Source organism: Artemia franciscana, chromosome 17, assembly GCF_032884065.1.
Source record: "Artemia franciscana chromosome 17, ASM3288406v1, whole genome shotgun sequence".
Classification (NCBI taxonomy): domain Eukaryota; kingdom Metazoa; phylum Arthropoda; class Branchiopoda; order Anostraca; family Artemiidae; genus Artemia; species Artemia franciscana.
The window spans coordinates 38477691-38502489 of NC_088879.1; the positions used below are offsets into that span (position 1 = coordinate 38477691).

Genomic DNA, 24799 nt, shown 5'->3' on the forward strand with positions numbered 1-24799 from the left:
AGCGATATAATAGTATTTATAGTCAGGCTTAGGATTACTAAAAGCCCAAGACACAGTATCTGTCTATATCGCTCAAAAGATGCGATAGTGTTTCGAGTCAGGCTGAAGAATTAATAGCCTAGGATCAAGAATCACCCAATCGCTCAAGCGATTAGGTAGTGTTTACAACGAGACTTATAGATTACTAACAGTCCAAGACAGTCTACGTTGCTGATGAGGTGCGATATAACTAATGGCTAGGCTGAGGATTTATGAACAGTCAAGGACACAGAATGGGTCGCTCAGAGGTGCATTTTCTTTCATAGTCAGGCTGACAGACTATTAATAGCCCAGAATTCACAACCAGTTTATCGCTCAAATGGTGCAATAAAATTCATAGTCTGGCTGAAAAAATATTAATAGACCAGAATCAGGAAACAATCTGTCGTTCGGGAGGTCTGATTACAAGCTGCAGAAGCTTTTTCGTCAAAATGCTGATTACAAAGATACTTTTCTTAATCAGCATAATTAGAGTCAAGAGGCGTCCATAGGTGTGTTTTAGTGGGGCTCGGGATTGCTAGTGCTACAGGACCTAGACTCCTTCTACTCAGGCTAGCTCAGGTACCTTTCTAGAGGAGTGACAATGAGTGGCAGAGGGCATAATAATTGGGTTTAAAGAAACATGCTGAATAAAAAAACGTTTTATTCTAATCTGCATAATCACAGTCCGAATTAGTCTTTAAATTGGACTTTACGTAAGTTTTGAACATGATTAACTAACCAGAATAAAGAAAGGAACCATTACAGAGGTAAGACAGGGATTACAGCCAGCCACAGGGATTATCACTGGTCGAGGATCTAAAATTAATCCATCATTCAGAAGATGCGGTTATAACATAAAAAGTGCTTGATGATGGTTTTACATCAATCTCATCCAACAACGTACTCTTTGTTAATTTTTTTATGTTTCATTTTTGTATTTTTATGTATTCATTTGTATATTTGACTGAAACAAAAAATTGAGAAATAAAAGACTCCTTCGTAAAAAACTATTTGGTATTTCTTATTAACTAAGATCTGTTACCTATTGAGTCTCTACTTCTCTAATTGATAAATTTTTTGTAAAAATCCCTCAATATATTTTCGAAATATAAGAGAAAAATTTCTAATTAAACTTTTGAACGAGTTACTTTCTTGTATTTGTTAGGTAGGCTTCTCACGATAACCAAACATTTTATTTAAAAAGTTGAATTTTCAAAAAAAGTTAGTTTTCTACAACTTTTGAAGGGAAAAAGAGTCCACCTTACCTTCTTGTTTTCAATAAGAGCCCAAATTAACGCCTGTCTTGGAACAAAGATATCGCTGCTTTCATACGGGTAGAACTGCAGATTTAAACCACTGTTTTTGCTGGTACCAATGGAGGCTTGACTCGATGAGTCTGATAATTTGACTTCACCACTACTATTTCTAAGTTTTTCCCATATAAATGGCTGATACTTGAGCAAAGACTTGTAGGCTAAACAATAGGTTAAGTAAGAATTAAGAAGGTAAAGTCAAGTACACATAATGTTATATTCAATTTTAAGGACTTATAGCAAAAAAGAGTTTTATTTCTTTTAATGTTTTCCAAATTTATACGAATATATATATATATATATATATATATATATATATATATATATATATATATATATATATATATATATATATATATATATATATATATATATATCAGGAGTGTATTCTCCTGATGAGCCCTTATGTTGGGTGTTGCCTCTGAATTATTTGTCTATATTATTTTTTCTATTGTTTGGTAAATGACGACTTATACTTATTGACGACATGACTGCCTGTCCATGGATTATTCTTTATGGTTGATTGTGTGTGGCTATGCTGTTTGACCTATGTGATTGTATGGATGAGTAGGGTTAAGGCCTCATTCAAGTGCTAGTCTATATTAATCACTAATTTAGGAAAACAGTCTTCCTTTTCTCCTTCTGTCTCTTTTTTTTTTTTTTTTTTTTTTTTTTTGTGTGTTTGTGTTGGTGCTGTAGCATTGGTGATTTCTCTTTTATATATATATATATATATATATATATATATATATATATATATATATATATATATATATATATATATATATATATATATATATATATATATATATACATATATATATATATATATTCTGGCCTAAAAAGCGACCTAGATAGATATGAAGTTTGACAAACTTCTTCAACAGCCTTAATTTTAGAAAAAAAATTATGTGAGTGACATCATTTTTATATACATCAGTATTGCAATGACGTTGTCCCACTTGTCACACTTATATGGAAAAATTGAAGATTTTCATGCATGGAGAAGCTCACATTAAATTACAAAAAACTGGTAAGATAAGCATTTTAATTCACCCCATAAATTAATAGGTTTGCTTAAATTATTATTTTAATGCCCCTTCCCCCTCAGAAAAACGAAATTGTAAACAAACTTGTAATTCTTCTACATTTTTTGTTACACCTGCAATTGCAGATGGCCGCAATTGCTGGTGGCCTGTTTGCTGGTGGCATGTATGTATCAAACAGCTATTAAAATTCCAATATTAGTTCTAAGCTTCCAAGCATCTCAGGTGTAATAGAGAGGAATTTCAGCTAAAAGGTGTCTATGCAGCCAAACTCAATTGACCTGCTGTTATTACTAATATCACACCGCAGGCGAATCCATAAAATCAAATCAAAGCTCAGGCGACAAAGGTCAGGAATATGAACTGAGTTGAAGTTTTGTATAACCTAAGCCCTTTCCATATAAAACAATACAAAAATACGAAGATTAGCTAAGGGTTGGCGCCAACCCCAGCCTGCTGAAGAGTTGGGAGACAAGGCGTTTGATAGATGGTGTGAACACTGATAAAAGAGATCCTTTAAAATATAAGCATAATTTATAACAAATAGGATGATAAGATTATAACAAGATATTGGATAGCATAGTATAATACAATTCTTTAGCTATTTAATACAGTGCTTAGTTGATCAGAGTATCCTTTCATCATACTTTTCATCTGGACATTTTATGACTAAATATTAAAACAGGACTATTTAACATATTTTAAATGGGCAAATCTTTGTAAATTTGGAATTAAAAAGACAAGCAAATTTTCAATAGGTATTATTGATGGAGATGCGTCAATCCTATTAACCCTGTCAGATACTTTTATGATCTGAAAACGAGCGTAGATCAGTTCTTAGTTTCATATTTATCTCATAGCCCCATTTATTCACTTTATTCCACATTTTCAGAGAAATACTTAATTTTACCAAATTTTCTCACAGGAGTTTTGATTACCATGTTTTATTTTACGGTAATTTTACAACAATAGTGACAACTCGTATCTTGTTACTAAGAAACAAGCACGAGTAAGTAGGCCTTGTAGAGTAAGTATACTAAAAGAGCCTTGTAGAGTGTAATAGCAGAGGTAGTAGTAGTTTACTATTTGACTTTAACTATGATTATAGTTGTGCGTAAATTATCGATTTTTAAATAGGCCTAATAATTGATTTAAATAATCGATAATTAAATGTTATAAGCGAATTGTATATAGTTAATTTTAAAGAGCATCTAGACCTGAATACATACGTAAATTAAGCAAATCAGAAGAAAAAGTTAAAAAGTTTTATAGAATCACTTTTAAAAATTTAAAATTGACCGACCACAAAAAGTCTAGAAGCCACCAGGACAGTTTTCGAGCAACCAGTTCAAAAACCATTTCTAAACGTGAATACATACACAAATTAAGTAAATCAAAAGAAAAAGTTAAAAAGTTTTAAAGAATCACTTTTTAAAGAATTTAAAACTGACCGACCACAAAAAGTCTAGAAGACACCAGGACAGTTTTCTAGCAACCAGTTCAAAAACCATTGCTAAAACTGAATACATACATAAATTAAGTAAATCAGAAGAAAAAATTAAAAAGTTTTATAGAATCAATTTTAAAGAATTTAAAATTGACCGCCCACAAAAAGTCTAGAAGACACTAGGTCAGTTTTCTACCAGCCAGTTCAAAAACCATTGCTAGACCTGAATACATACACAAATTAATTAAATCAGAAGAAAAAGCTAACAATACTGTATAGATGCGCACATTTAATGACATCAGGGTCTTGATTCCCTAAGATCTTCAAGCATTCCTTCCACAGTTCCGTTGGTCGGGCAATGAGAATATGCTTTGAGTTGAGGCATCTTTGAGAGCTGCATGACAAAGCAAAAGGCACAAAGAAATCTAGAGTTGCACTCTGATTCCAGAAAGGTCGTAAAGTTAGACCTTGATGAGACTGTCCTATCATGCCCTGGAAGGTTTTCGTTATCACAGGAATCAGGTGCCTAAAATGGTAAACACGATATTAAGTTACATTCCACTCAAGTATATGAAGAGATGTTTTTAAGAAAAAAAGTTAACAATATTTGTTTTTTTCTCTTTAGGTTATTATTAATTATTGTAGAATAAGCTAGAGAGAATGGTTTCTTTTTTTCCTTTTTTCGTATGTGCTTTCGTCATTGCTTTTTTCCCTTGAGAGTTATTAATATAGAATAAATTTGGTAGAAATTGGTTATCATCTTTTGATTCAACGTATATTTTGAACGTTTGATTTCCCTCTTTTTTGTTATAATTTTCTTTTGTATATTTTTCTTTTTTGTTATCATCTTTTGATTCAACTTATATTTTGAACGTTTGATTTCCCTCTTTTTTGTTATAATTTTCTTTTGTATATTTTTCTTTTTTGTTATCATCTTTTTATGCAACTAATGTTTTGAACGTTTGTTTTCCCTCTTTTGATTCAACTTATATTTTGAACGTTTGTTTTCCCTCTTTTTTGTAATATTTTTCTTTCAATTACTGGTAAGAAAGTTGAGTAAATGCAACTATCCCTCCTTGATGTTGTTTTTCATTTACAATAAAATCGAGCTGTCAAAATTGTTTTGTTGGGATTATTCCTTTTTGATTCTCAGTTCAATTTTGGAACTATGATCTTCCCAACCTTTTGGCAAGTTGGGACTTCAAAATGGAGCTCCAGCTAGATGGCGTACTAACTACCACTTAATCTTGTGCACCGCTTTTCCTATATGCAATTTTATTCTTGGCTTTCAAAAATTTAGAGTGAATGGTTAATACTTAAGGTTTTGTTCAAGAATAAGCCAGGAAGACAACCCTGGTGCATTAAAAACGAAGATTACTGAAAGCAATATAAGCCAGAATAAGAATATGAATAAACCAGGGACACACCCCTGGTGCATTAAAAACTATAGTTACTAGAAGAGAAACGGTTTATAGAAGCGGTATTTACAATGATTTGTTTCTAAGAAAATTTTGTACAAGATAAAATGTTGAGATATAAAAATATATAGATAAAGATCAAATTATAAAAGATTTGTAAAGATGAATAATTTAAATATATTACCCTTATGAAGATATATTATGAATTTATATAAGGATATTAATTCTGATAAAGATAATAACAAAGATATAATTCTTTCTTCTAGAGAAGAGTAATATTATTACATTCTCATTCAGGTTAAAAACATAAATTTGCGGTTTTCAATACATTTTAAATGTTTTCATTTTTCTTATTTCAAGCTGAATGTTTCCATTTCTCCTAATATTGGAAAAAAACATAACCAAGATTACTGAAAAAAAATGATGGGAATTGACAGTTTAATCTACATACACCGATATGCATTCCTTAAAGTCTTAATAATCTTACATTTATTAAAGTTAAATAAATAATTTATAAGAAAAATTTAAATAACAATATTATACAAATGGGAAAAAAGGAGAAATAAATTTTTCAGTTCTAAACAATACTTTTAATATAAATACTTCAAAATTTTCTGAATATTTTAAATGTTATGAACTCTTTTGCTCAAACTCGTATAAATTTTCTAAAAATTTTGATGTGGTGCAAATTTTCAGTCAACTACCTGTTCATATCTAACTAATTCTCATACAAACATAATTTTATGAATGCTCTGGACGACAAATTCACAGTTCTTTATTTAGGCTTTCCCTGGCCCATGGACTTATGGCAGTAAGTTTCAAACTGAACAAATAAAAAGATACGAGACCGCTGTTAAGACCCCAATAACATACTTCCCACTCCGGCGTCCCTAAAAAGTGAGTGGATCTCTTAGCCTAAGTAATGATCCTTGAATGTTTCAAGCTAATCAAATTGTAGAAGTTCCCGATTAAGATTTTTTTTTTGTAGTTTGGGTTCCACATATCCAAAGACCTTTTGGTTTTAAGTTTTAATCTGCTCAGTGAGAAAAATCTGTTGGCTTTTTTTCCCACCTCCTCTCCTCTCAGTGGCACCAATAAATCAAAAAAAAAACTATTTCAACAGTTGCAAAAAACTAGCTGGCACCAACACTTTAAATTAAATAAAAATAGCAGCCGAAGAGTGGTCTTCGCATTATTTTACTACTACCTCTAAAAACTACAATAAAAAAATGCTCTCCCTCAGATAAGACGTACTCCCGCTACAGGAAGTCCAGCTTACGGAAGCCACTTTACACCATTAAAAACAAAAATTCTTTAAATTCCAATTCTACGAAGAGGCCACTAAAAAAAAAAAAAAAAAAAAAAAAAAATGCCCAGAAAGTCAGTAAAATGGTATTACCCAGACTAGACAGCTGAGGTAAAAACTGTGCTTAATTAACTAATTAAAAATTTGCAACCAGAACCCCTGATGATAATCCACAGACCTTATATGAGGGGGTCACTATAGAAAAAAAATAGTGAAAAATGAAATTGGCTGAGAATGCTGGACTGAGCTGAGGCAATGAATAGATACTATTTGGAAAGTGATTGGAGACGGCGGGCACCCCTCCCCGCCTATCCTGAAGAGAGATTTCGAATTAAAATCGAACAGTTGTGGGCATCAAGCCATGGCTAATTGTAGAAAAAACCAAGACAGATAGTCCAATTGAGTGAGAGGCAAATCTGGCATTAACCCCCTTATTAGGATTGTATAAAAATGATGTTAGTTCATTTGTTAATAGATATGTCCATCTATTATCCGTCCATGCGTCATTCCTAGGGCAGTAGAACTAAGGTAGATAGTCATAGAGCTAAGATAGTCATAGAACCTATAGTTTTCCAAGTGTTTGGTTAAATGGTACGGGTAAACGGCGGGAGTAACTATGCCTCTCTTATTGGACCAATACTTATTTGTTATCTTTTAGCAAGTCACGCCCGCCTAGAGTCTCAGGCAGGTTGATCAAGAATTTAAAATTGACATAGGACCATTAGATTACCTGGAATGAGAGTAAACAAGGCACGCCTACCTATGCTCATACATTATGGTTGGGAAAAAAAGATGGAAAGAAAAATAATACATGTTGGGCAAATGGCTCGCTACCTAGGCAAAACGTGCTTTCATATATTACAGTTCAGTTAACCGTTTGGACAAGCCTAACCAGTCATTGGCGGAGAGAATTCAGCGACAGGCGAACAAAAGGCTTCAGCGTAAAATCATCCACTATCTTACACAGTGAGGGTTTGGAAAGATGAGATTACCTGGACTAGAGTTCCGTAACAACATGAGTATGATCATCAACACATCGTATTGTACACAGAAACACTAATGTGCACCAATTCTTTAATTGTTTAACTATAGATAACAGTCCCATGCAAATTACTGTGTTACGAGGGCAACACTTTGGTTTTGTCATGTTTTTTTTTTCTAGCACCCCGATTTCAGCTTATTCCTAGAAAGTGGTAAGGGTCTAACCTCTGGGGTTTTTGCGGAAAGTGTGGGCCTTAGGCCGGATTGATGAATATGACTTTGCATTTTGGAAAGCTTTGTAGAACTCTTGCTTGGGGCCAAAAAGAATGGTTTTTGCTTGTCCTTGAGCCAGAGCCTATAGTGTGTGAAGTGAAGTGAAGTTTTATAGCCTATGTCAGAAAGAACTATCTGAAGTTATGCAGTCAAGCTTTCGTTTCATCAAACCATGTTTCTGCTTTCGAGTGGAAAGCTCCATTATAGCAGGCAAGCAGGCAGGCACCAGTTTCAAACTGAAGATGGACTAAAATCTATAAGTGTTAAATATATGCGGCAGTTACCCGGCCCCACAGCCAATATATCTTCTTTGAGTGATAAACAGAAAAATTTACAGAAACAAAAAAGTGGCATTTTCCCACGGGACCAAAAGTGCTATTATCTATTGTTTCTACCCATTTCTGTTCATGATTTCAGCTGGGTTTATCATTCGGTTTTTCACACTTGGGATTGCAGTAGAGAAATATTATCAGATGTGTCTCTTGAACTTTAAAAGTTCTCTCATTGCTAAAGACATTAGAGTTTATCCTTTGCTCCTTTCTAAGTGATGACATTAGAAACTTGGCCTACGGCAAAAAAGTCAACTTTTGAAATAAGACAGATAGATTTTTTTTCGACGGCAATCGATAGCTCTTGATGAGCCTATCAAAGTATATGCCATCCATTTTTTGGTAGAAAAATTCCTTAATGAGATGTAGCAGTTTGAAAGTTTAAAGGGGTTGACAATTTCAGTAGTAAGGTACACACTGAAACCAAGAATAGGCCGATAACAGTTGTGAGACATATAGGGGAGTTTTAAGCAACAGTCGGCTGTTAGCTCGTAATCATCTTCGACAATGAGGGGTTCGCAACTTTTGCTAGTTGGTGTACCTATGATTTGTTTCCGGTGTATCTGACGGTAAGACCTATTTGGTTTCAGTGGTAAGACATATAGGGGACTTGTCTATTTAAGATCTTTACAGATTAACAACTTTAGCGTTTAATCGAAGCGAGGAAACAAAACCAAAGTGTTGCTCTCGCAACAGTTTGCTTGGCCAAGCCAAACAAACGTTGCCGCAACATTCCCGTTGCCCATACAACGTAGATCTAATTTTAGCCTAAGGTACGAAGACGAAATTATATACCCGGTTTCTTCACAAGGGGTTATGGTCCTTGGAATAAATTGCCTGGAGCTACAGTATATCCATGAATGTGTACATGTTCAAGACGAGTTTAGCCAACTCAAGATTTTACGAGAAAGACTTTAGGGTTTAGTGTGTTGCATATTTTTAGCGTTAAATTATATGTTTAAATACTTTACCTCTACTCTTTACTTGATTTTTTTTAACAGCTCTTTACACTTACATTGCATTTTGGTAATACCAATAATAACAAGATAAGCTACATACTCAGAAGAAATGTCAAACATTTGACTCTTCACGCTTGGAATATCGTATTTGATCGCAATATCAAGCCAGTTTTTCATATTTGTCCCATAAGCAACATCTAAAATTCCTTTCTCACCCAATTCATAAGCAGCTAACGGTGGCTCGTTTGATGCACTGATGATTGAAAGACAACTATTCGGATCATTCTCAAAAGAAGCTGGGGACAATGGACGTGAGCCAAAACGTGTCTACAAAAATATTTCGATTTGAAAACGATAACATAATACAACTTAATAATTAAAATTGTTATTGGCGTTTTTCTTATGATACCTAAAAGGCATTATGATGTATCTATCATCAATACAAATAGTTGTCATTTCAGTTATTCATACACTTATTCATCATAATGATGTATTTGCCATCAGGCGTCACGACAATTGAAGTGATATAAACGTTTTTACAGACATATTTCAATTTAAAAAGGACAATCTAATGCAACTTAATAATTAAAATGTTTTATTGAAGTTTTTCTCATGATACCTGAAAGACGTTATGATGTATGTAAAAAAAAAAAGTATAAATTTTGTAGTTTTTCTTCTGAGCACTTTTCTACCTAAAAGACACTATGATGACTTCACCATTATCATTACAATTTGTAATTTTTCGTTTGTCATCATAATGTCTTTGTATAATGCTTATTACAATTTGAGCATACTTGTGAGCATTTTAATGCCTGAAAGACATCATAATGTCATTTGTCCGTTTGTCATTTATCATCGCAAATGGCAATGAACGTGAGCCAAAACCTATCAACTGAAGTTTTTCAACCTATAAAGAACAGTATGATAAAACCTAAGAGTAAAAAAAGAGTTATTGTGATTTTTCTTGTGCGCATTTTAATAGCTGAAATAAACCAAGATTTCGCGGCATAGCCAAGATCTTACCTCAAAGATGGTGAGGAGAAGGGATAAAAGTTTAAAATTTTCTATAGCCGTGACAGCAAAAAGAATATTTGTAAATGCTGTCTAGTTTTCAGGGTTAAACATTATTAAATTTTCGTTTAGCAAGAAAAATAAAACTTGTAAGAGGTATCTAAAGATAAAAGCATTTTGGAAAGTAATTTTTTTGCCTAGTAAATCTCTTAAACAAACTTTCTCCCTTCTTACTTAATTCCAAGCCATACTTTATATTACCGAATCTCGTATGTAAAAGTTCAAGTTGAGACCACACCTACCACTCATTCAAGCAATCAATAGTCATAACATAACCATCAAACGTTTAACCTTGTTTGAAGATTACATATTCTTTTGCCTAAACAGAATACTTCAGATATATACATTGAAAATGAGCTTTTTCGCCATTCAACGTTAAATAATACTTAGGAGGGGGCCTATTTGACCAAATTCACAGTGAACACATTTAAGAGCATTGTCATGTCCTATGAAAACCCATATAAATTTTTCAACTGTTCGTTCATTACAATCAAAGCAAACAATAAGTATCTCTTTTCTTTAACTGAATTTATATTTTCTTTAATTATCACTCCTGTTTAAATATCCTCCACTTGAGATTTAAACAGAAATCCTAAAGAAATTGAACATAAATTTGCACAAAATATTTATTTAAACTGAGATTTGTCATATTTTCAATTTTAAGGACTCGTTCAAATTGGCTTCTGAACGGTCAAAACCTATAATAAATTTCTTATCTTTAATTGAACCTATTTATAAACAAACTGAAATCAATTCCTTTTAATGCATAGCTTTGTTTTTAACGTTCACTCCTGATTAAATTTCCACTGCTAGAAATTCAAACAGGAAAAAAAATTGAAAAAAAAAATTTGAACAGGAGTTTCAAATGGAATTTTAAATAGAAAAATGTTAGTATCTAATTTTACAGACTTCTTCAAGTTTACCCCTGGACGGTTTAATAAAAAAAAAAAAAAGCAAAAAAGAAATATTAACCATTTCCGTAAGCTTGTAGTCAAAGCTTAAACATATTTGATAGAAATAGCTAAGCCTATGTACGCACGTTCCTATTCTACTCACGTGCATTTCCATTGAAGCAAGTAGAGGAGAGCAAGAAAAAAAAAATGAAAAGAATAGTCCCTATAGAGAAAACGGAATAGCTTAATTGCTTATATGAAATAAACATTGGAAAACATAATGATCAATGAAAAGAAGGTAGTGAACGTGTTAAAGGTATGACCTTGAAGGTATAGAGATATGCAGGTGCTGAAAAGAGGAGCAAACCAGTAATAACTGGTTCAATAATGTACATGAACGTAGTTAATAAATAACAAGGCAAAGAACCTGTCAGAAAACTAACATAAAAAAGAAGAAAAGAAGAGAAAGAAGTCATATACTCTTTTGTAAGGACTGGAGAAGAAAGCTTGCTCCTCTCCCCAAACATAACCCCCCCCCCCATAAAAAAATTGGAAAGTTCACCTTACTCCCCCAGCCGAGAGACAAAGGAGGATATGCTTACCATACTACACACCATATCGATGAGATAAACTCGCCTGTCCTTAGGCTTCAGGAGTAAAAAAGCGAAAATGTATGCTTTCCTGTGAGGATAAAAAAAAATGACTGACTGAATGTAAAAGTAGTAAGGAGAAATCATTACTCATTTTACAGTATCACGCAATTGTTTTTAGATTAGCGATTGGCAGGGCGCTATGGATAGTTATAAACTATATAAAGAAAATTATAGTTACATACATAAGGTTTACGAGGAGAAAGCATACATAAGGAGGTAAAGCCATGGACCAATAAGATCAGAGAAGCAAGTGAAGAGAAAGTAGCCTGCGTGCAAAATACTTCCAATTTTATTACTAGCAATAAAAGGAGGAATTAATTAACCATAAATTCTTCAAAATATCGTAGACGAAGATTGAAGTAGACGAAGGTCTTCTATTCAGAAACTGTCATTGATTTAGGCTTCCAACTTACATGTATAAGCCACGGAAGCCTACATTAATATGTTTACAAAAGAAATTACAATTTTTAAGTGTTTATATTTAGTGCAGCATTCAGAAGAAATAAACGAAGAAAAACTTGAGTGAACAAACACCTCCTTTCTTTACATATCCTCACCACGCAAAGGCACATTTTAGCAAAAGCGGCACATGAAAAGAAGGTAGGACGTGTGCATTATACATACTAACTTCAATAACTAATTAAAAAATTTGAATTATTTCACAATGATTAAGTAATTTAAAGTCCCCCCCCCCCCGAAAAAAGTTGGAGTAAAGAAAATAGAACAAAACTATGCAAGAAGGCAATACTTAGTAATACATAAATGTCACAGGGCTCGAAGGGGCCTGAGGGTTCCAGAAAGGGAGAGGGGGAGGATAAATTTCGAAAAGGCTGGTAATTTCTAACAACAAATACTATAGAAAATGTAAGAAATAATCAGACAAAGATAAAAAAAAATGAGATTTATGGGCTAATGCTTTATGCATTATTGAGAAGAAAGAAAAAAAGAAAACGAACGAAAAAAGTGAGTTTCCCAGTTTTTTAGATGCTGTAGAAAGAAGTAATTTCAAACTAAAAAATTGTGAAAATCAGGGTTATTTTGTGGTATTATTCTTTAATGTAACATATACTAGGAATTACTTTTGCCGATGGGGGATTATGTCATCCAAGATGAATGGCAACTGTACCCGATTCCTGACTTTCATATTGTGATTTTATGGTGTTCCTGCACCAATGATCCTATACTAATCCTAAAATGGTGTTCCAAGTTACCACTAGGGCTGTTTTTCTTTGAGCAGCAAATGACTTTGACAGATAACATTGAACAGGAGTTGAAGGAGGTACTTTTTTATTGGGAGAAATAAAATATGATTTCTACAAATCAAAAGGCAAAGAAAAGTCAAACTAAGCCACCATTATATGACCAACGTGGTGATTGAGCACAAATTTCATGCCGTGAGCGAGTCGGGAGGCTGGAATTGCAGGAGAATATATCGTCTGACTGCAAGAATTACCAAATAATTCAGATGGCATCGACCAGTAACTTAGTGCAGTCCAGCACTTCCTCTGACATTGAAAAGAGAGCACTGATCGTTCGTTACTAATTTTGTTCAAAGTTAGCCCCTCCTACGACACCTCAATGATAATACAGATACAATTTCCAATTACTTTGTACAAAAAAACTACACAATTCTGCTTGATTGCAAAAGAGACTAGTGTTACAAGAATTATTCTAAGCCAAACAGTTCGTGGTACCGGACTGTAAGTAAGGAGCGACCCGCCCAAATAGAAACCAAAAATCTAAAAAACGGATTTTGATTGATAGATATATCAGAGGAATCATAATATAATGCTGATTTCAAATATATATTGCATTCAGTTTAGTTACGAGCCTGAGGAAATTAGCCCGATTTTCAAAAAAAGCGAGAAACGCCACCTAGAACTCATATAATCTTAATGAAAATCACACCATTAGATTCAGTGTATTAGAAAACCCTACTGTAGAGGTTTCTAGCTCCTATCTGCAAAAATATGGAATTTTTTGTATTTTTTGCCATAAGAAAGATCCCGGATGCGCGTTTATTTCTTTTTTTTTTTTTTCTCAGGGGTGATCGCACCGACCCAGTGGTAAAATAATATCACGATAGGGCTTATTTGAACGGAAACTGAAAGTTATAGTGCCCTTCCTAAGTGACCAAAAAGGATTGGAGGGCAACAAGGTCCCCTCTTCCGCTCCTTTTTTCCCACAATCGTGGGATCAAATTTGATAAAGTTATTTTGTGCATCAGTTGAAAGGCCCAATAACTATGCCTTTGGGTATAAAATGACCCCCCACAGCCCCAGGGGAAAGAACTTTCAGTTATAAAATTTGCCCATTTTTTACACACGGTATTTTTTATTGGGATGTTGCATATATTTTTGCGTGAGGGGGGACAAACTCTAGCCTGCAAGTTTCCAGGGAGTGAACTTGTCAGGGGAAATTATACACTGCAGGAATTTGCCAGAATTCTTAAACAAAATTCTTTTTAAATGTCTTGCTTTCTCTTTTCCGTCTCAATTATTACGCTTGGAGTTGTTAAGAGTAATTGTCCGGGGTAAATTTCCACCGGGATTGAATTGTCTAGAGGATATTTCCGTGTGGGAGGGGATTCCTCCGCGGAGGTAGGGCCAGTTTTCCTAGCATTATTTAAAAACGATCAGAAATTTAAAAAAAAACACTAGGTTTTTTCAACTGAAAGTAAGGAGTAACAGCAACATTAAAACTTAAAATAAACAGAAATTATTACGCAAATGAAGGGTGTTGACCCCTTCTCAACACCTTGCTCTTTACGCTAAAGTTTGAATTTTGTACCAATTCTGTAATAATGACTCCTGAAACACAAGGACCGTTTAATTAGAACAATATAACGCTTTTTTAACAGTACTAACAAACTTTAGCGTAAAGAGCGAGATGTTGAGGAGGGGGTAACACCCTTCATAGACGTAATAATTTCTGTTCGTTTTAAGTTTTAATGTTGGTTCTTACTTTCACTAGAAAAAAATTGAATTTTTTATTTAATACAAGTAAAACGCGGTATTTCCCCAATCTTAATTGTACGCGAAAATTGACAATTTGATAGGTAATTTAAATACATATTTGTATCATTATTTGTGACTTTTTTTTTAGCTTAACAAAGCTAGTAAATCAAGTGAAAACCACACTAAAGTATGTGAAAGACCCCCCCCCCCACACCCACAAAAAAAAACAAAGAAAAGAAATATGTAAGAAGATAATGCTTAGCAGTATGGGCATATCATAGGAATTCATTATTTCCGTGAGGAATAATAATTACAATTCCGTTAATTATAATTATAATAATAATTATTATCATGGAAAATTAAGAAATAATAGGAGATAACTAAAGGAGGAAAAGGTACTTAAGTATTGTACCACCAACGCTCAAATGCTTCATTTAAGTAGAACCGGTTTCTCTGACGCTCAATTCTAATAAAATATCAAAAAATATTATGAAAATATAATACTAAAAGAAATATGGAAACTACGGAAGAAGCTTATAGAATACATTCTATCGCGAACAAACCACTTATTGCCACGCAAACGGCTTGTTTCAGACATTCCTTACTTGTACACTTCCAACGAGGCATTTTATCGAAAAAGTATAAAGTGATGTAGGGCTCATTGATGCACTGTTTTGTTTTGGGCAACGCTGTTACCGTGAAAAGTCTAATTGCCTCTTTTTCAGTCTTTGGCAAATTGCAAATTTTCATTTTAACATCCAGATCGCAAATTTGAACTTCATACCTTATAAAAACCAGGTTTTGCTTAAAGGCTTGAGTGTTGTAGGTATAATATATTTTGCCTTAGGATCATATCATGCGTATATGACTGCAGTAACATAAAAAACGTCTAATTATTTGTTCTGAATTTAAAAGTGGAGACACAACCAAACCTCCAAAGTGTCGTATGGTGATTGTAGAAGCCAGTAGAGCCACTTACATCCAGGATGGAACAAAAATAACAAAAACATAAAAATAAATTAAAAGTGAGCTGCACATATACCTCGAGCAAACAAATGCATATTTTGTAAAAGTTTACTTTCGTTCCAAGTGCTCTAAAGTGCGTATGACTGCATATGGCAAGATTTTGATCGTATATTGTCTCTTTGTCATTATTAGAGAAGCACATCAATTTTTTTTAGCTTTCTAAAATTCCCCTCCACCGAGACTAAAAATGCGTAAAGTGGGCTTGCTTACAGATAACATTACCTATGGAGCGAAGCGTATTATTCCATGAGCCCCGAGGGCAGAGGGGAGAGGTCTGTATACTATATTTATTCAACAAAGAGTAATCAAACCAAAAAAAAAAAAAAAAAAAAAAAAAAAAAAAAAAAAAAAAAAAAAAAAAAAAAAAAAAAAAAAAAACTCGCTGATGGACTAATACGCGTTGCTCTATAGGTAATATTACCTGTAAGCAAGCCCACCCATTTTTAGTTTTCCCATGGAGGAGGAGGGTCAACCAGAAATGGAAATGCTTCTCTAGTAATGACAAGAAACAATATGCGATCGTCAGAATCTTGCTATATGCTGTAATACGCACTTTAGAACACCTGAAACGAAAGTAAACATTTACCGGCATATTTTAGCAAGAGCAGGAAGTGAAGAGAAAGCAGAGCCCGTGCAAAATAAGTAACACTAATAAACCTTATTTCTCAGCAGATTAGCTGCACTCTTTGAGGAGCTCTCAGCCGATGATGTCTTGAAAAGGCGCCTAGGTGTCTTTTGCTTCAGATCTGGTACTGAATGTGAGAAAACACGGAATCGTACCTATGTCCATTATATTTGATTAATTTAACACAAGGTATGCTTAAATAGATAATACCTCAACTTGTGTCTAAAATAAAGAACACCACAATGATAATACAAAATACGCTCGAGTGTCACTTTCGATATTTTCAAAATGTGTTTAAGAATAACATCTACGCAAGAGAAACAGAAACAAACACCGACAAATTCTAGAGGGGGCTCTAGATATAGATTGGGTATTTTTCATTAGTGTAATGTATCCTGGGTTTCTTAATTTTTTTCTTTTTTTTATCAAGATGTTTGAATACTTCAATTTCGAAGTTTCAATTAGAAACACTCATTACCCTGAAGTTGACAAAAAGTAATAAGGACAGAAATTTGAAAGAGAGGTCATTCCAAGTTTAGAATGGAGAGGAGTTAGGTTTTTTCTAATCTAAAAAAAGGTTATTTAAAAGCCCTAAATAAGTCATTACTTAAAGCATCAAGTATGTGAAAGTAAAATTAAAAAAATCGACCTCTTGGATCTACCATAGGCCTATTCATACCAGAAAATAACAATTTCCTTTGATTTTACTTTTGGTTGTTTCGCACTTATGAAGTTTTTAGGGTAGTATCCCTTTTTCGTCAAGTGTTGACGTGTTGAACCATGAAAATAAATAGGTAAAATTAATCAGTAAAATTTGAAAACACCTTTTTTCTGTGATAATTCAAACATTAAGGATCTCTTGACTACCAAAGACAAATAAACCTTCAAAAAAAGTTTTACCTTCTTATGCTATTTGATACCATATATTTTGGATTGGTTTGTCGATTTTTTCCATACTTATTTTTTTCCTAATGTGGCACCTGCTACTACCAAAAGCTGCATAACTGAAAATGAAGGCTCCTTCCGTTAAAAATGAAATTCCTGATTTTACTTAACTTTTTTACGGCATACATGGCTGTACAAGCTCCCACTTAAATAATTCTATTTTTTTCCATTAACACTCTCTTTGATGCCTTAATATTTGTAAGAAGAGGTCAAAGATTAAAGAAATTGAACCTAGAAAGAATGATAATTAAATTATTATTGCAAGAAGATTGTAAACAGACAATTAGAGATAAATTCATAAATAATTTTTGGATGAGAATATAAGTCACAGAGGTCACAGAAATAACAGCAAATTCGAAGCCCTCATGTCTTTAAAAATGAGACTTAAATTTAAATTCAACATTTAAACTCGAATATTAAATTTAATATTTTATTTTCAAATAGACCTAGAGCAAGTGGAATTAAACCTCCACGTTAGAAAGTCCACTTTCATTTATTGGTTTATTTTTGTAACAAATTTTTCCCAAAATGGTGACCTATGTAGGTAGTTTTTCAAAAATACACATAAATATATATGGACAGAATTATAGCACGTTTTATATTATATATGGTAGCATAAAATTTATTTAAACAGATGAGAAGGACGGAGTAGAAAGGCAGTTAGTAGGGCTCATGACAAATAATGTAGCTTCTAAACTTGGGGTGGAAGAGGACCGTGTGGAGCTGTGTTGCCTTAGGTGGCTCAGTGCTGCAGGGCCAAAAGGCCCTTCATCGAATAATTATCTGGGAAGTCGTATGAGATTCGGTAATGAATTTTATCATACTCCTAATTTATTCCTGCTTTCTGACATGACTTTATGGCCATCAATCCCCCCCCCTTCTCCAAAAAATCTCTTCAGCCCTCTCGATACCTTTTCCTGCCATGTCCCGTATTTCCAGCCGCAAAATGTTTGGAAATTCCAAACATGTTGGAAATTCCGCCATTCTGGAAATGTTTTGGAAACATTTCGCAAAGTTTGGAAATTCCAAAGCGCATTTCCATTTAAAATCAAAACAAAGACTTTTCTCATTGTAATAAAGACGTGATCACTACTAGGTAATAATTACCAAGTAAATAATAATATTTTTCAAAACCCTTCTCGCAAATAAACCCACCAGCGCCATTTTAATATTCTTTTGCAAGGGTTACACGGGCCAAATTTCAGCCCAGGCGATCCATTCACCTTATTAACACATAAAAAATGAACAGACAAGCAAAATGCTTTATAGTATAGATAAGGTCACTGATTTTGTTTCATTATGCGAATAATACTTGCTTCAGATTTAATAATAAAAAAAAATATAAATAATCAGCCAAACCTGAGACTGGGCTACGACTGTGGTTACATCAGTGAGTCCGCTAGTATGTCTTGATTTTACTACATTTGCTAGAAAAGAAGAGACAGTGCAGAGAAAAGAATAGACAGTGAAGAAAAAGAAGGGGATATATTTCAAGATGAAGATAATAAGGATAATACATCACATAAAAAAGACAAAAAAAAATAATTCATCGATAATTTAAGCTTAAAATCAGAAATTTTGAATGTTGAAATTAATCTTATTTTGTGCTGCTTTTCTTTTTCTTTTTTCGGGAATATTGTTATTTGTAGTTGGTGTTACTTGTTGTTCACACATCTTCTTCAATATATGGAATCAATGCATTCCGACTCTTTTGTTCACTAATATTTTTGGCTTGCAGCCAATGAGGAGAGGGTCGCTTAAGATGCACGGGAATCAGGTTTGTACAAACGAAATATAGCACTAATTATCAGGTCCAGTTTATATATTTTTTTTTAGGTTTATTTCTGTTAATTAATTAGAGGAATTCAATATTTGAATCAGTGAAGGAATTTAATTCGGGAATAAGCTTACTTATCCTCACATATTATAAATACATAAAGAAATGTTCTAATATAACTGTTTGGTGTAAAAAAAAGTCATAAGTACCTTATTTTATAAAAAAAAACTGAAGATATTGTACGGCAAATTTAACACTCCTTTTTTTCTCTCTACTAAAAAAATAAATAAAAGAGTGGTCCTAACAATAATTGAGCCAAGCCACAATCTTACAAAGGATAACACAGGGTGATTTAACGATGGGAGGGGCCCATAATTATTGTTAAGACTGATATTTCTAATGTTTCTCTACATTCTTTCGTTAGATGAAAGCAACTATATAAGGTGGTAATCTTACACTATATAAAATATCGAGAATTGTATAAGCGCTCCCAAGAAAATTTTTTGACGAGGATTGTTTGAATATAAAAGATTGGAGCTGTTCTAGTGTTGTGAGATGGCCTGGATTCTCTTTTCTGTCTCAAATGTCCACTTTTCTGTCCACTACCTGGAAATACTGGAAATTTTCCTGTCCACTTCCCACTGTCTGGAAAGAGAATGGTACTTGCGTGGCCTCGCAATGGCATGAGTTTGACAAGAACCGAGATTTCAAACAACACTGCTGTTTAACATTGGGGAGTGAAACCCCACGAGGAACTTATCTTAGTAAACAACACAGTATCGGATAGGACCTTGATTAATGGATAATTCTTCTGCATCTTATTTGTTTTTGGGTTCTTTTTTGTGCAGAATGCCCCTTCCTAATCAAACATTAAAAAAAAAAATGTTTTTTTTTTATAGGTTAACCCTCCATTGTAGTATAGTATTTGTAGGCATAAATATAGAATGAGTCAGAGGTAAAAGAATTGCGATTGCTTGCACAGGACGTCAACTCTTGTTGAAGCATCAGAAAAAGCAGAAAAGCCAGTATTAGAGGGGTCAAGTATTGCACAGGTACTGCCAAGTACTGCAAAGTGCTGCCAAGAGGGGCAATTGCCTCCCTTCAATTAGAGGTCCTACGGATTCTTAGATTTCCGGTTCCATGTTGGCATAAGCGTTATGTGTCGACTTGATAAGAAGTTATTAACCCTAAGCCTACACTAGCGGCAAAAGTTGCTTTTCTAGAGGTCAAAACAATTTCAACGATTCAAAAAATATATAAGTTCCGAAATTTAACGTTATAACGTTAAAAAATAACTATTTTATTATATTTGACTGAGTAATTTTAATTTTTTTTTAACTAGACTTGTTAGGGGTTTCAAAAAATCACCGCCCAGAGAAATTTGAAAAATGGTCATATCAAACAGTTCGTGGTAACGAACTGTAGTAAGGAGCGACCCGGCTCAATAGTAACCAAAACTCTAAAAATGGAATTTTGATACCAATAGCTACATCAAAAGAATCGCATTTTAATGCTGGTTTTAAATATATAAGTTTCATCAAGTTTAGTCTTACCCATCAAAAGTTACGAGCCTGAGAAAATTTGCGTTATTTTAGAAAATAGGGGGAAACGCCCCCTAAAAGTCATAGAATCTAAACGAAAATCACACCATCAGATTGAGCGTATCAGAGAACCCTACTGTAGAAGTTTCGAGCTCCTATCTACAAAAATGTGGAATTTTGCATTTTTTGCCAGAAGGCAAATCACGGATGCGTGTTTATTTGTTTTTTTTTTTTTTTTTTTTTTTTTTTTCCGGGGGTGATCGTATCGACCCAGTGGTCCTAGAATGTTGCAAATGGGCTCATTTTAACGGAAATGAAAAGTTCTAGTGACCTTTTTAAGTGACCAAAAAAATTGGAGGGCACCTAGGCCCCCTCCCACGCTAATTATTTTCCCAAAGTCAACGGATCAAAATTCTGAGATAGCCATTTTATTCAGCGTAGTCGAAAAACCTTATAACTATGTCTTTGGGGACGACTTACTCCCCCACAGTCCCCGTGGGAGGGGCAACAAGTTACAAACTTTGACCTGTGCTTACATATAGTAATGGTTATTGGGAAGTATACAGGCGTTTTCAGGAGGATTTTTTTTGTTTGGGGGAGGGGTTGAGAAGAGGGGGATATGCTGGGGGAACTTTCCTTCGAGAATTTGTAATGGGAGAAGAAAATTTCCATGAAGGGAGAGCAGGATTTACTAGCATTATTTAAAAAAAAACAATTAAAAAATAAAAGTGAAAAAGCTTTTTCAGCTGGAAGTAAGGAACAGCAATAAAACTTAAAACAAACAGAAATTATTACCCATATGAGGGGCTCACCTCCTTCTAATACCTCGCTCTTTACGCTAAAGTATTTTCGGTAATTTCAACTACTTATTCTACGGCTTTTGTGATTCAGGGGGTCATTCTTAATGAATTGGGATAAAATTTAAGCTTTAGTGTAAAGAGCGAGGTACTGACGATGGGGCGAATCCCCTCATATATGTAATAAAAACATGAGAATACAAAAGTTCTTTACGTAAGCTAATTTATAAGTTACGTAAATCTTTTACCAATAAAAAGATTCGTAAAAAATTAAAAGTTCTAGTTGCCTTTTTAATTAACCAAAAAATCTTTGGGCAACTAGGCTTCGTCCCCCGCTCTTTTTTTCTCAAAATCATTCGATCAAAATTATGAGAAAGCCATTGAGCCAAAAAAAAAAATATGCAAATTTCGTTTTGATTATTCGTCTGCGGAGAGCCAAAATCAAAACATGCATTGATTCAAAAACGTTCAGATATTAAATAAAAAAAAAACAAGTTTTTTCAACTGAAAGTAAGGAGTGACTTCAAAACTTAAAACGCACAGAAATTACTTCGTATATGAAAGAGGCTGCTTCCTCATCAACGCCCCGCTCTTTACGCTAAAGATTTTTACTGTTTTAGAAAGAAGAATTGAGAGAAAGAGTCAAACTTTAGCGTAAAGAGCGGGGCGTTGATGAGGAAGCAGCCTCTTTCATATACGAAGTAATTTCTGTGCGTTTTAAGTTTTGATGTCACTCCTTACTTTCAGTTGAAAAAACTTGTTTTTTTTTATTTAATAATAGGTAAGAAGGATGGGGTAACAGGCAAGTAAGGTTCATGATAAATATGGAAGCTTCTTAGGTTGGAGTGTAAGAGGAGCGAGCAGAGCGGTGTTGCCTTAATAGGCATGATGCTACAGTGAGTCGTTAGTAGTAACAATATTTTTTAGATTAACTTCTATATAATCTAAATGAAAGAAAAGAAATTTTGAGTGAAATTGAACACCCCTCTTTTTCTGCCATCTAAAAACAGAAAAAAATGTTCTTTTCCATAAGTACGCCTAGCCACAATCTTGCAGAGGACAAAAAGGATCTTTGAGAAATGAAAGGGGGCTCATAATTATTGCCTGGAGTGAAATATACCAGACCATACAAGCAGTCCTTGGAAAAATACAAGCGGCAATCACCCTTACAACCATTTTTGCAAATTGTTTACTAACCATAAAGAAATAAAATGGTTTCTTCTTCTTTTTTTTAAGTAATTGGGTAATATAGCATTTTAAAGTTATAACCGTAATTTGGTAACAACGTATATAATATGACATGACACTAGTTTTGGTTAGCATAACAGTTAATACAGAAGAAAATAGAACAACCAATATGATATACGGCATCCAATTCAAAGAAATAAAAATCATTGCAAAACAAGTCCGGAAAACATGCTACTTAAAGGGAAATATTGAAATATATTAAACTTGTAATACTCTTTGTTTTCTTATGATTTTTTTTACAAGAGTTTTGACTAGGACAATTAACTGATTAACTGGCTGAAACCATTTCTGGTAGGTCGCTAATATTTATTCGGCTAATTACACGAAAAAAGAAATTCAAACACCCAATTCTGATAGGTCTCTATTGTTTATTCGGCTAGTTTAATGAAAAAAGAAATTCAAATATAGACTGAAAAGGGAAGGAGGTGTGGAGGGAGGGGGTGCATCCACAAAGTTCTGAAAATTAGAAATGTTTCAGAGGTGAAGTTAAATATATAAACAAAACATTTTCAAACGTTTTAAAAAGAAGTACTTTACCTTGGCTACCACTTTGCTCAGCTGCATGGGATACATATGTCATCGGGCCACCAAACGAGACAGATCTTGCTCTTGGATCAGCGAAGTCATGTTGTAGTCCTGTAAGTACGGTAAGTAAAAAAAAAAAGGAAAGAACAAGCTACCACTTTATAAAACCGTTTCTTTACCCGTTATAAAACATAGTTTTTGACGGTAAAAAAAAAAGAGAAAAAAAAGAAAAAAGGAAGCGGGTTCTCATTTACCGTTTCCTTAGTTTCATTTTTCACTTTCAGTACATTCCTGTAAAACTGTTCCTGGCAACTGAAACCTCGACAGTTGTCGAAGCCCTATGCGTGATCAATCGCTCTGGAGGATATTTATCCTTTTATCCTAAATATCAACTGCGTTTAATTTATTACTATCTTTAATGCCATGTTAAAATTATCAGGCTTTCAATCAGAAAATTCTTATTTATCCTTCATTCGTCCTTAATTCTTATTATCCTAAATCACTACTAATCCTTATTAACCAAATGCTCTTGCCCCTGGTTCGGCAAAATTCAGAATGAAGTCCTGTAAGCCCAGCCAGTCCAGAAAAACTGTAGAAAACAATCTTTTAGACTTAAAAAAAACGATCTTTGGGCTTACAAAAATAGTACCCGCCGCAAATGGATTGAATATTTTGGAGTTTTTGAGTAATGGTTACAGCAAGAACAGGAAAAATCTAGCAACAAGAGAGATAAATAGATTATGTTTGCAATATTTCAGCTCTTTAAGAAGAAAACATATAATAAAAAATTTAGCCAAGAGTTAACTTCGTTATTTCAAGCAGCCATGAACAGGGGTTTCTAACTCTGATGCAGCAACAACAGGGTTAAATCAATTTATCATACAATATTTCTATTCTATAAGCACAGAGAGAGAGAAAAATTTAAATAAAAATTTTCTTGAATTTTTGATACAGCAGCTTTTGTTTAAGGACCAACGATACTTACTTCTCAGTTTTATACCAAGTTAAAACAAAATGGTTACAACCACCACCAAATAAATAAAGTATATAGCTCAACTTGCCTTGAACAGGAGTTTCTGTCTCTGATACAGCAACAGCAGGGAATTGGTTCTCTGACTGATTGCATAAAGGGTGCACAAGCATATTGTTCTCCATGAACAGATCCCAAAGGGCATGCTGTATACAGCTAGTAAAGAGCTGTACGAGTCTATCTTCATTTCTAGTTCCCCTTTCCCAGAGTCGAAATTCAATTAGAGCACCAGAGCCTGGAGATAAAAGATCAATGAAAAACTGCTATAAAAAATCGCTGCTGGTGGGAGTCAAACCCATAAGCACTCTGGAACTAGCCAAAGCTTCTACCAATAGTTTAAGATATATGTTCCCTCTGAAACAAGCGATTTTGCCACAAGGCTACAGTTATAACATGCACCAAACGAACGATTATATCATTGGATTCGATAATCTCAGATTTCTATTCACCAAGCCATAACATGAAATACCAAAAAATTTCCCCTGGAGAAGGATCTAAACTTGCTTAAAAAACAAGAAAATTGCCCTTTGTCAGCACTTTTTAATTCATATTCAATGTATTTTTAATCTAGAAAACCATTCAAAAATGTAATTCGGTGGATGAATAGAGCTGAACCTT

The 24799-nt window shown here is 33.7% G+C and overlaps 1 protein-coding gene across 1 annotated transcript in view; it reads right to left on the reverse strand.

The window, feature by feature from the left end:
- The window catches only part of LOC136037578 (KICSTOR complex protein SZT2-like), an 89341-nt gene that overhangs the window by 41753 nt on the left and 22789 nt on the right, over positions 1 to 24799 (reverse strand). Inside the window, exons 5-11 of the mRNA XM_065720299.1 lie at positions 24213 to 24416; positions 23164 to 23262; positions 18623 to 18690; positions 16351 to 16473; positions 9194 to 9420; positions 4115 to 4353; positions 1287 to 1495 (exon numbers count right to left, since the gene is read on the reverse strand). Coding sequence (XP_065576371.1) covers positions 1287 to 1495; positions 4115 to 4353; positions 9194 to 9420; positions 16351 to 16473; positions 18623 to 18690; positions 23164 to 23262; positions 24213 to 24416 — 1169 coding nt within the window. The remainder of the gene's footprint in view (positions 1 to 1286; positions 1496 to 4114; positions 4354 to 9193; positions 9421 to 16350; positions 16474 to 18622; positions 18691 to 23163; positions 23263 to 24212; positions 24417 to 24799) is intronic.